At 67.4% G+C, this 12,047-nt stretch overlaps 1 protein-coding gene across 1 annotated transcript in view; it reads left to right on the forward strand.

Moving 5' to 3' along the window:
- The window catches only part of LOC119107357 (rho GTPase-activating protein 26), a 45,858-nt gene that overhangs the window by 23,731 nt on the left and 10,080 nt on the right, over positions 1–12,047 (forward strand). The window contains exons 5-10 of the mRNA XM_037230783.1: positions 6,541–6,651; positions 8,233–8,337; positions 8,782–8,859; positions 9,507–9,558; positions 9,945–10,042; positions 11,722–11,898. Coding sequence (XP_037086678.1) covers positions 6,541–6,651; positions 8,233–8,337; positions 8,782–8,859; positions 9,507–9,558; positions 9,945–10,042; positions 11,722–11,898 — 621 coding nt within the window. The remainder of the gene's footprint in view (positions 1–6,540; positions 6,652–8,232; positions 8,338–8,781; positions 8,860–9,506; positions 9,559–9,944; positions 10,043–11,721; positions 11,899–12,047) is intronic.

Below are 12,047 nucleotides of genomic sequence, written 5' to 3' on the forward strand. Positions count from 1 at the left end.
GGTCTACGGGAGCTCGTTAGCGATTAGCGCTGACGAGATGCTAGCCGTTAGGCCGCTCTTAAACGGCCCTTGGTCCAGCCGGCCACCGGCGCTGAAGGCAGCATTGCTGACGGCGCTGAGATGGAGTGAAAACAAGCCGCCCAGCGCATAATCAGGTGGCGCAACGTCGCATTCAATGCCTGTAATTCTGGGTGAACGGTGCATCTCATCCCACTGGTGCAATACTTTGAAGCCTGTGCAAGTTACGCGTAGCTGTGAGCTATCCGGTAATGTGATCTAGTTTATGTGCCGATTTCACGTTGCTCTATTATCCCGGAAGTAGTCAGGCTGGGGCTGGATGACTTATACGCAGGAATTAACGCACACCGCTCCTGATGGAGGCGTCACGTTTCACCGCTCGTCGCCTGGTTGAGGGAACCGCCAGTGACCGCTCGTGGTTGTCTTGCACGCCACCGTTTCCCAGACCCGTTGGAGCAGGGTTGGATTATTCCATGCGCCGACCAGAGTCCGCATCTGCGGCTGCGGCCGGCCGGCGAACGGCCGAACGCGGGGAAGGGCCGAGCGGCCGACCATCCTCCAGGCCGGGCGGCCCTGGCCTGTGGAAGGATGAGCTGGTTCGTGCTGAGCCTGTTTGTGAAAAGGGCGCAAATCACACGGGAAAAGTGGAGATAGTTCAAGGCGCCGTTGTGCAAACGTCGTTGACGCTGGGTGATGTGAACAGCTGTTAGACGGCTTCGCATGTGCAGAAGCACGACCGGGCCATGGTGATATGAGGTGCACATGCAGCAAAGCAAACAGTCGTCCTGTTTCCTACCCCAGATTTTGCATAGCCCCCGAATCGACGGTGCAAGTTGCATGGTGCAGCTCGTGCACGCTGGCGGGCGTGGCTCTTGTGGCTTGCAACAGAAGCCGAGTGCAGCCCGTGGATCAGCTCCTGAAACTGACCCTGTGTTAACGTCCTTCACGATGTGTTCACGCGCTCCGCACATTTGCAGCGTTCCTTTATTTTCCTCGTTCTTGTGTGGTGTCAGACGTGTCAGGTTGGCTTTTGTTCAGCTGCGACTGCGTTGAGCACAGCTCTCCATCACGTGACCTTTGCCGACCCCTTGCTTCGTCCGATGGCTCAGGGACGGTTTTGCGCACGACAGTGCCGCCTGCCGCTGTGGTGGTGTTCACACGGTCACATACGGCGTGCATGACACAGTACGGCCGATAACGTCATCCGGTCGGCGCAGCTGGCTGCAGCAGCGGCGTGGCGCGGCGCGGCCGGTGTGGGCCGCTTTCTCCGGCCGTGGCTCCCGCCGACCTGTCCGCGACCTGACCGTGCGGGCATTGGAGTGCGGACTCTGTGGAGGTCCGGCCGGCCTCCGGTCGGACGGTCTGGTGATCTGGCATGGCCCCGGCCCCGGTCCCGGTCCCGGCCCCGGCCCCGGCCCTGGCCCCGGCCCCGGCCCCGGCCCCGGTCCCGGTCTCGGTCCTGATCCCGACTTCGATCCCGGTCCCAGCCCCGGCGGCGGTCCCGGTCCCGGTCCCGGCCCCGACCCCGGCCCGCGAGCCTGGGACCGGCGCCGCCGCCCGGCTCGGCCGCCGCGGCGGTCGGCCGTGCGCTCCGGCCAGGCGGCGGAGCGGCCTCGCCGCCGGCCGGGCGTGTTTACCGGGCCCGGCCGCCGCCCGATATCGCCGTGCTGATTGGCCGACAGCCGTGACCGGGCTGACCTCTCCGGCGATACCTGCCCGGGCCGAGAGTGACTGGGCGGCGCCGCCCGCCCCGGCGGAGAAGCGGCCGAGGTGGCAGGTGATCGCCGCGACGCCGGCCGGCGGCGGTCTCCTGAGTGCGGGTTATGCGATGAACGACATACAACAGGCGTTACGCAAGACGGCTGCCCGAGCCTGCTGCGCGCGACTCGCCTGGAGCGGGCGGGGGTGTGACAGCCGGGGTCCACCAGGCTGCCGGACATCGGCGGCGACTGCGCCACCGCCGCCGCCGCTCCTGCTCCTTCCGCTATTGCCCGCAGCAGACGAGCCCTGGAGGGCGGTGGGCGTCCCCGTTGGACGGAGCGCACCGCGCCCGGCAGGAAAGTGTGGCACGCTGACCGCTCCGCTGCGAGTTTTGCGCGTCGCTCGCCGGCTCGCTCCAACGGCGCCTCATGTCTTCGGCATCGGGGCGCGACTGGCGGTCGCCGACGGTCCGTTCGCGCCGGCGGCCGCGGGCCGACCGTGGCCGGCGTGCATCGGCCTCCCAGCGAGCCGCCGGTCGACACCGCGCCCCGGACCGGCGGCCTTCAGCCGGTCGGCCAGCGACGCACCGCCGTCGGGTCGGCGCTTCAATCTCGTCGCTGCTGATTGGTGCCTGACCCACATCGCCAAACGTGTTGTAGGCGGGCGGCGGCGACCAAACGCGCCGTGGCACGCGATCGATCTCGTCGTCGCCGTAATGGCCTGTCCAATTTCGAGCCTGCTGGGCGGCGGCATTCCGCTGTTTTGATTTCCGGCTTCGGCGCCGCGCTGGCGGTGCTAAATCAGCTCGCGGGCGGCCGGCGGCTGGCGCGGGGTCCGGCCAGTGCTGTGTGTGTTTTCAGCCGGGATTTTGACTTCAAGAAATGTGTCCCTGTCCTGTCCTGTCCTGTCCTGTTCTGTTCTTTTCTGTCCTGTCCTGTCCTGTCCTGTCCTGTTCTGTTCTTTTCTGTCATGTCCTGTCCTGTCCTGTTCTGTCCTGTTCTGTTTTGTCCTGTCCTGTCCTGTCTTGTCCTGTCCTGTCCTGTCCTGTCCTGTCCTGTCCTGTCCTGCCCCCGTCCGTGAGCAGGCCTGCGGTGCCGTGCGGCTGGCGGTGATCGCAAGCCGTGCTTCAGAGCGGACCGCTGGCCGTGATTGGGCCGGCAGACACGGCCGCGGCTCGGTGCGGCGGTGCGCCGCCGGCCGCTGCCCCGGTCCCTGCGGCATCGCCGGGCCGCTGCGGCTCGCCGGCGCACCGCCGCGCTGCCGCTCAGCCACACACACCCGTCACGCGGCGCTCTGTCGCAATGCCGGGCCCGAGCGGCCGGCGCCGCCCGCTCCCGACTGACTCGCCTTCCGTCTCGGCGCCGAGGAGAGCGGCGCCGACCTCATCCGAACCGCCGGCCGCCGGCGCCGTCGGCCGATCACCCGGGGCGTTTTTGTGCGGGTGCCGTTCCCATGCTGCGGCGTTTTTGGGCGGCCGACCGACACGGTCACGCGGCCGCGGGCGCACGGCCGGTCGCAAACAAACGGTCGGCGCGCCGACACGTCAATTGGTCCGCCGGCTCCCGCTCTGTCAACTTCACGGACGGCCCGAGCGGTGTTGGGGCGGCGGTCCGGCGCCGCTGCCGCCGCCGATAGCATAAGCCGGGCCGTGTTTGTTGATAGCGCGACGCGCCGCGGTCCGACGCGAGGCGAGGCGAAGCGGCGGTAATTCCCAGGTCAGGGGGCACGGGGGAGGGTCTGTGCACCGGGGGAGGTCTTCCGGTGCTGCACGGAGCCAAGAGGGAAGTCGGTTAGTAGCGGGCGGACCTGATTGAACATTCAGGGTGCGTCGTCGCCGTCAAGGTCGTGGCTCTTGCAACCGAGCAGCCGCGCGGCAAATCTCCTGTTCCGCACGGCGCCTTGATCAAGCCGAGACACGCGAGCTTCTCATGCTGACGGCCGCGCCGCTCCAGCCGTCCAGCGGCCGCGTGAGCTGCAGCGGCTGAGGCGCCGGCCCGGCCCAGCGCGCCAGCTCGGGCGCGGTGCCCGCCCCCCGCTCGCCCCCCGCCCCCCGCCGCCGCCGTCGGAGCGAGTCGCGGCGCACCGGCCTGCGTGTTTGTGCTGGCCGCCGCGCGGGGTCGGCCGTGACGGACTGCCTGCGGCCGGCCGGCCGGCGGCGCTCGTGCCCCAGATTGGCCGCGTCGCCGTCGGCCCTGCAAGCTTCCGCATCCGGTCAGACGGCGGCCGTCCTTGCACGCCCCCCGGCGCAGGAGGACGGCTGTCCTCGGAGGAGGCGGCCGGCAGTGCTCGGCGCTCGGAGGGTGATGCACGGTTTGAGCTGAGCTGAGCCTGGCGATCCGCCGTCCGCAGCGATCTTCGACCGTGGACCAGTGTGCGCTCGTAATCGGCGAGCCTGTCGCGACTGCGGTGGACGGGGTTCCAAAGTCCGCGCGCGCGGGTCCGCCGTCCGGTATGTCACGTGCAGCCCGCATCCGCCGGGGCTGGACCGGCGCCACTGCTGGCGCGGTGCGCACCCCAGTTCTGGACTCCAGGCCATTGTGGCTGCTACGTCTGGCCGATGATCAGAGCGTCTGTCTGCGTGCTGCCCCTCGATCTGCATCCTCGCCTGTGGCCTCGCCTCAGGTGCGGTATCCGGCCTTCGTTCCCCAGTGTCTCATATGCAGTCTGTGATCTCCCGTCTCTCGCGTGTCTCCGTCCTGTGAGCTCTGATCCCCGCTCTCCGGCCCCCTGTTCGCGGTCGCTGGTCCTCCGTCTGCTCTCCAGTCTATCCGGTACCCGGTCGCCTATCCCTTGTCCCCGGTCCGCTCCGTCCTCCGGCCGCGTCGCGTCTCTCCTGTTCGGCGTGCGCTCGTGCCGCACCGTTCCCGGCCAGCGGCGGCGACGCCGGTTTTTGTCACCGGCTGGCCGACAGTGTTTGCTCGAGGTGAGTGCCACCGTGCGCTCTCAAGCGCGCCCCCGTCACGGCTCGGACGCGCCGGTCGGCCGCGCCGCCTCGACCGGCGCCGATTAACGCCGGCCGTGATCGAGTGGCGACACTTAGGTCTTATTGGGGATGGAATATGCGCCGGATTGGGCGCGCGATTCACGCGATGCGTCCGCTCGGCGGTAGTTAGTCCGGAGATGGGCGCCGCGGTCGGGGGCGATTTTTACATAATCGGGATGTAGCCTCGCATTCGGGCTTATGACCCGAATAATGGAAATTTGGACAGATCGGTCGCACCAAACCTGTCATCGCGTCAACAGCGCGTCGGCCTTGTTCGAACGGCGAAGGAAGCACACCGGACACGAGCGGGTTGCCGGCGCGCCTGGGGGCCGCCTTCCCAGAGCGTCACCGGTGGCGGTGCTCGAGCGGCGCGGGCCGGGTGGCGGCCGCTGACAGTCGCTCGCTCACACGGGCCGGGTTGTCGCCGCCAAAGGAGCCCGTCCGCGCTCGTCAGCCGGATTCGCCGCGGACCCGGTCTTTATCGCGATCGGCACGGGCCATTGAGGCCGGCCGGCCTGAATCCATCAATGAGAATGAAGCGGTCGGCGGGCGGCGTTCATGTGGCCGCATCGTTCAGCAGCTTCGGCTGCAGCGAGGGGACGGGGAGGGGGAGGGCGGGGGGCGTCGGCCCGCGAGAGTCACGTGGCTGGGAGGCTGCGCCACCGTGGCCACCGGGGCCGGGCTCTCGAGCTGTGGTCTGTCGTATCATCGGGCGTCGCGAGCAGTCCTGTACTGAAAGTCCGTTCGGTGCGATACGGAGTGTCTGTGGCGAGCGCGGCGGTCCGATACCGGCTCGTGATCCACTTGACGGCCTGGCGTCCGTCCAAGCCACTCGTCCGCCGCCGAGCGTCGCCCGAGGCGCCGTGGCCGAATCACGTGGGCGCCTGGACCGGGTGGCGGCCGCTCACCAGGGCTCTGGAGGGGGTCCAGCTGCTCCATTTGGCCTCATCGTTCTGCTGTCAGGCTGGTCTGCTGATATGAGACAGACTTGACCGGGCTTTGTCGGGTGTGCGACACGCGCCTCTCACGGTAAGTAGGAATGGGAAGGTCACGTCTTGGTGTCATGATGCGTCAAGCACGTTGGATCATGTATCGTGGCATTCTTTTACGTTGGTCGCCGCTGGAGGCGACGGAATGCGAGGCTGGCGGCCTGGCTCGAATCCGCAACCTTCCGCACACGTTCGTGTGTGAATGAACGCTCTACCACCAGCGCCTCATCGCCCTCCACTCCTCCGCTCATGCACGGGCTGAGCGGCATGTCGGCAGCGTTCAGCGGCAGTGGTTTGTTGCAGTCGATAACTGCTCGCGGGCGGGCTGGCGCCGACTCGGGTCGCGCATCAGAGCCGCCCCGCCGTGGCCTGCTGTTACGCCGCCCAGCGGTGCATGCCCGCGCTATGGTTCGGCCGCCAGTCACCGCCGGTAATCAGCGGCGCCGCGATGTGCGAACGCCGCCACCGCCCGGCTGCAGGACGCCGGTGGGGCGCGGAGCGGCCTCCGTCCCGTTACGGCGCGCTGTCCGAGCGAGCCGGCCGGGCCACCGGGTCGTGGGAGGCGGCCACGCTCGCCGGCGCGCCCCGGCGCGCCGCGCGCCGTGCGCCGCCAAGCCGCGCCGCGCCGCACCGCCGTTAGCCACATCTAATGAAGAGGTGACGCCGCCGCTGCACGGCCGGCGCCACCGCGCGGCCGGCGGCGCACGGCGGCGGCGCACAGTGCGCGCCGGGGCGGCGGCCGTGATAACGTCATAACTCGTGACCCGCCTCCGCGCGGTGACGTCGCGACCGCAGCGACGTCACGAGTCGTGACCGGGCGCCGGTGACCGCTATGGGGCTCTGTTGCAGGCGGACGCGTCGCTGGAGATGGAGCAGCGCTTCTTCGTGCAGGCCAGCCTCGACTACGTCTGCATGCTTCAGGAGGTGCAGGAGCGGAAGAAGTTTGAGTTCGTGGAGACGGTGAGCACGCTGGTGGGACGCGGGTGTGGCGCTCGGGGCTGACGACAGATTGGCACGCCGCCGCGTAACGAGACTGACGTCCGGCTGCGTCGGCGGTTCGCCGCCGGCCCTTCCTGTAGCGGTGCTGCTAGCCTTACGTAAATGTGACTGGGCGACCCGAGCCTGACCTCGGGCCTGACCCGGTGACCCACGGTCGGCCGGCAGACGGCGCCGAAGCCTGCCCACGTCCGGTATCGGCCAGGCCGATGCCGGCCGCCTCCGCCGTCGGTCAGCGGACCCGAGCCAGCTCGGTCAATATTGATGCCGAGTCCGATAGTTGTGACCGGAGTCGTGCGACTGCAGCGTCATGATGATCCGGCCGCTTTCGTGCGCACAGTCAAACACCGCGCGCACGCTGACACGCACGCAGACGTCGCACGATGGCGAACGAGACCTGGCGCGCGCGGTGAGGGCTCGCCGCGTCGCGCGGACCTGAACGCGGGTAATGCGTGCCGCCCGGCCGGCGGCGGCGGCTAATCCGGCGCGCGGAGATACAATCGGACTGGGCCAGGCGGCGCACTTCCGCGCCGGCCGGGTCCATTGTGCCGGCCGGCGGCACGCTGTCCGGTTCCGGCGGTGCCGGTGGTGCGCGCGCATGGCCGTATGCGCGTGACCGGCGCGGAGGTCACTGCACCGGGCCGCCGTCGTCGGCCGCAGCCGGTCCGTCGGGCCGGGTCCGGCCGGGCGGGGTCCGGACGCGGCCGCCGGCGGTGCCGCACCGCTGGCGGCCGCTCGGGTCCCGGCGAGCGAGCGCGGCTGGCGGCTGTCGAGGCGGCGCCGTGGCCGGCGATGTCAGATTGACACGTTGTTGACGTGTGATTGGCCGTGACAGCCGGTCCGCGCGCTGAGCGCGTGACGCGACGCCCGGCCGGCCGCGAGATGGCCGCGTCGGAACCCGGCCAGTGGGGCGTGTCGGACGCGTGCCCTGACCCGTTCACCGGTGCGCGTGTCAACGAGAGGTGTCAGCCATGAGCGACGGCCATACGTGAGGTGGCTAATGACCACCAATCAGCCATGGCTCGTCACCATTAATCGCCTCACCAAGATGACTGATACTCGCCACACATAACCGGTTCATGACCTACATTCGCTCGATGCAGCGCGGTTTGGGACGCCTCCGGCTGTTGTGTCGCGGCGCCGCGTCACGTAACGCGTTCGCCAGCACCCCCCATTACACGCCGCTGCCCATCAGCATCTGTTACCGCCGGCCACCACATGGTGCTTTCCATCGTACCGCGCGACTGGCGGGCAATGAGCGCCGCCCGTCATGACCTGTCACTTACTGTCCATGCTCGGCCACTACCTGTCACCTCGCGTCACCGCGTGTTTTGACCTGCCGTCACTTGTCACCGCTGGTGTTGACCCATCACTGATCGTGTCTGCCCGTCACCGGCCGTCGTCGCCCATCACTTCCTGGTGCTGGCCGTCGCTGTCAGCCTCTCCTCGTCACAGCTTGTCGGCGCGGCCCCGCTTGACCCGGTGGCGCGCGTGCTAGCCGGCAGGCCGGCCGCCAACCTAACGGCGCCGCCGCCTCCGTTGCAGCTGCTCGGGTGCATGTACGGCTGGCTCACGTTCTACCACCAGGGACACGAGGTGGCCAACGACTACAAGGGCCAGATGACCGACCTACAGATGCGATTGCAGAAGGTAGGTGGCTGTCGCCGCTGCGGGCGTGGGCGGTGGGGACGGGGCCGGGACCGGGACCGGGATGCTCGGCTGGCGCACGCTGGCGGGCCCGGCGCGCGGCCCGCCGCCCCGCTGATGGCGGGGGAGGGGCCGGCTCGCCCAGGTGATCACGGCGCGCCGCGGCGCCGGCTCGTCGGCCGCGCTCCGCTGGCGCCGGCGCTCTGTGCAGGTCCTGCGTGCTGTACGCGCCGGAGGTCCGCCATCGCCGTTACCGCTCCCGCTCTCATCCCACTCAGCGCTGTCGAACTGCTCTGTGCTGTTTACTACGTGTGTCTACTACTATTTATGTCCGCCCTCCCGCTGGTCTGCCGCCCCCCCCCCCGCTCCGCCCCCTGCCCCCCCATCCCCCCCCCCCCGCCTCTGACCCTCTGGCGGCCCGCTGACGCCGCGCCCTCTGACCGGCAGACTCGTGAGGAGTTCGAGGCCACTCGCAGCGAGGTGGAGGCGCTGAAGAACAAGATGATGGTGGACGTGCGGCAAACGGTACGGCTTGCCCGGGATCAGGCACCGGCCGGGGCCGCTGCGCCCGTGGCCCGGGTCGGCCGCCGCGCTCGCGGCCCCGGGTCGGCCGCCTCGCCCGTTCGGGCCCGGGACGGTCGCCGCGCCCGTTCTGGCCCGGGTCGGTCGCTGCGCCTACTCGGGCCCTGCAGAACTGTGACTGATCGGCTGGCAGTCTGCCAGCGCCGCTGCCACTCGCTGACGGAGCAGAAAAACACAGGCTCAGTTACCCGCAAAAACTGGACACAGCCGGGAATGTCTGTTTTGCAGCTGACCGTACCGGTGCCGTCCGGCCGTCCGTATTCGGCAGCGCTCGACGCCTATTTCCCGTCTGCTCCTTTGGCTTGATAACGACCCCGCTCGTTTTCCCGGTCAGCTCTGAGACGGCCTCCAGCCGCGAGTTTCGCTCATGGTGGTAGCGGCAATGGCCGTGACATTATCACAGCGGCGGCGTGTATTGTGCGGGCCCGAGTCGGCCCGAGTCGTCGCCGCGCTCCAGCAGACGAACAAATCACCCGTGCTCGAGGCGCGGGCCCCCGCTGTGTTGTTCGGTGGCGGTGCGTGCGCGGCCGGATATCGGTAGTTGTGTGGTGTCGACCTGTGATTTACCCGGTCCGTGTTCCGCGCTGCAGAAGTCGCAGGACGCCGGCACGAGACAAGGCTATCTGTACCTGATGGAGAAGAGTGAGTAGCGGCGGCCTGGTGACGGCGGTAGCGGGGGGGGGGGGGGGGGGCAGGAACGTTTGGCTGTACGCGCCGCTCGGTTCGAGACGGGTGGCGAGCCTGTCCAGCTAGGATATGGTTCTGATGATAAAGATGATGTGGGCTCGAGGCACTCTCAGCAATAGGCTGTCCTAATTGTCATGCGGATACATGGACGAACCGCGTCTATATGTGACCCATTTCAAAATGCTATTCTGTGTCTTGTGCTCGCGTGATGCCAGGCGAGCAGTGATACCAGGCGAGCCCCCGGCGTGTGCCGCGCTGATCTGGCGTGTTGCCTCGCGTCGCCGTACGGAGCCCCGCTGTCTGCGTCGGCACGCGCTCACCTCCCCGTCTCTCCGCTTCAGAGGCGTTCGGCACCACGTGGACCAAACACTACTGCATGTACGACAAGAAGACCAAGAACCTGTCGCTGATCCCCTACAACCAGCTGACGGGCAAGCTGGTGAGTTTGCGGCCCGGGCCGCGCCCCCCCCCCCCCCCCCGTCGGCCAAGGCTGCCCGCCACCTCAGGCCGTTTTCGCCGCCACCGCGCCGCCGCGCTGCCGCGGGCGACGCCGGGACATGCGGGTTAATTAGACGGTCGGTTTTTGCGGCGTTTGTTGTGGTGCTGCGCCTGCGTGATTGTTTTCTCTTCGGCCGTGTCGCCGTCGCTGTTGGTGAGCCACCGTTTGTCACGGGGCCGCGCGGGACGCGTGACGCCGCGACCTCCTTCACGGGCTCGTGTCACGTGACGGCCGCGGCGTGCGGTGACGTCACTCGGACTGCCGGCCAGGACGGCACCCGGCCCGTGCTGTAGGTCACCCGGCTCGTGCTTTAGGTCATCCGGCTAGTGCTGTAGGTCTCCGTTGTCCAGAAATGTACCGTGCTGCGCGGAAAGCTAGACACTATTATTATATTCTGTTATGCGCAATTTCGATGTTCGTTTCTTCTGGTTTACCGGAGAAATTGCTTTTCCGAAATCGTTTCGTTGTCTGTCCCCATTGAGCGCACTTGGTTAAGGTGCGCCTCTAGGTAGCCAGAGGTACCATGTTGTGTAAGAAACCAGAGGTACCAGGTTGTCTAGGAAACCAGAGGTACCAGGCTGTTTAGGAGAGTGAAGTTATCAGATTGTCTAGGGAACCAGTGGTACCGGGTTCAGTTCCCCGCGGTGCCCGCCCCCCCCCCCCCCCCTGCCAGGGTGAGAGGCGGCGACGCATTTAGCGTCTGCAGCTGAGTGCGTCGTAAAGCCCCAATCGTGCCTCGATTGGGCGCACTTGGTCCTCATACACACACATTCACATCATCACGGAGAAGCCATTGGGACCTTGGCGAGCCGACTATATCACTTTTACCTAACAAGTGCAGCGATATGCCATTTCGTAATGGGATTAAGTAATAAAAACAGTGGAACTGGTTTACTCCAGCTTGACGTTAGTGGCGACAAAATCAGCGTCCGGATAATTGGCGCCCTCCGCAGACACCCTCGTGTGCATGTTCCGCGACGTTCATGGCGCCGCCCACCGTGGGGAATCACGACAAGGCCTTTAGGAATTTTCGCCAATCTGTGTTCGACCCCGACACTGTCCCGCAAATTGAACTTTCGCCGCTCGGCGAAGCGAACGAATTCCAGCGCACAGTTCAGTGTGGCGCCCAAGGCCGCGCAGCCTGCCCGTAAAGGGTTTCCTGACGAAGCTCGCCATTGTGTGTAGAGCACGGCTGCCTGCCGCCGCACCGTCCGTGCCTTTGCGGCGGGTCTTGGCTCACGGTGACGCTGCATGTGACACTGCTGCGGAGGTTGGCGGGCCACACTTGGCCGCAGCTCCCGGTAAAGGGCTGGACGCACTGAATCGGTCTGAAGTCCATGTTATTCCTGCACGCTATCCGTGCTGTAGCCGTGTCTCTATGGGCGCCGACTCTATTTTGAAGCCCGGTGGACCGATGGGTTTTTCCATGTTGTTCCTGGTCAGTGCGGTCCGTGTCGTTCATGTTCCAAAGTGCGGCTTGACTGACGGGCCGGCGTGTCATAGGCGCTGTCATATAAAAAAGCCTGAGACGCCGCCGTTTCATGTAGATCGACTGACCGGTGCCGGTGTTGAGTCGCTGCTGCCGCCGTCTGACGCCGTCCGTGCGGCCCCTGTCGCAGAGCTCGACCGACCAGATGGTGCTCAAGTCGTGCGTGCGGCGCATGTCGGAGACTATCGACCGCCGCTTCTGCTTCGACGTGACGGCCGAGGAGCGCGACGGCCAGGTGTACACGCTCCAGGCCATGTCCGAGGACGACCGTCGGCTCTGGATGGACGCCATGGACGGCAAGGAGCCGGTGAGCGCGCGCGCGCGCAGAGGACAGGCGGGCGCGCCGGCACCGCTGGCCGGAGGCGGCGCGGCGCGGCGTACCGACGGCCCGCTGTCAGAGTGTGGCGGTGCTGGACAGTGCGGCTGCTCGTTGGTCTCTGCCGACCTGGCCAGCGC

The sequence above is a fragment of the Pollicipes pollicipes genome, unplaced genomic scaffold, assembly GCF_011947565.3.
Source record: "Pollicipes pollicipes isolate AB1234 unplaced genomic scaffold, Ppol_2.1 Scaffold_6686;HRSCAF=7923_pilon_pilon_pilon, whole genome shotgun sequence".
Classification (NCBI taxonomy): Eukaryota; Metazoa; Arthropoda; class Thecostraca; order Pollicipedomorpha; family Pollicipedidae; genus Pollicipes; species Pollicipes pollicipes.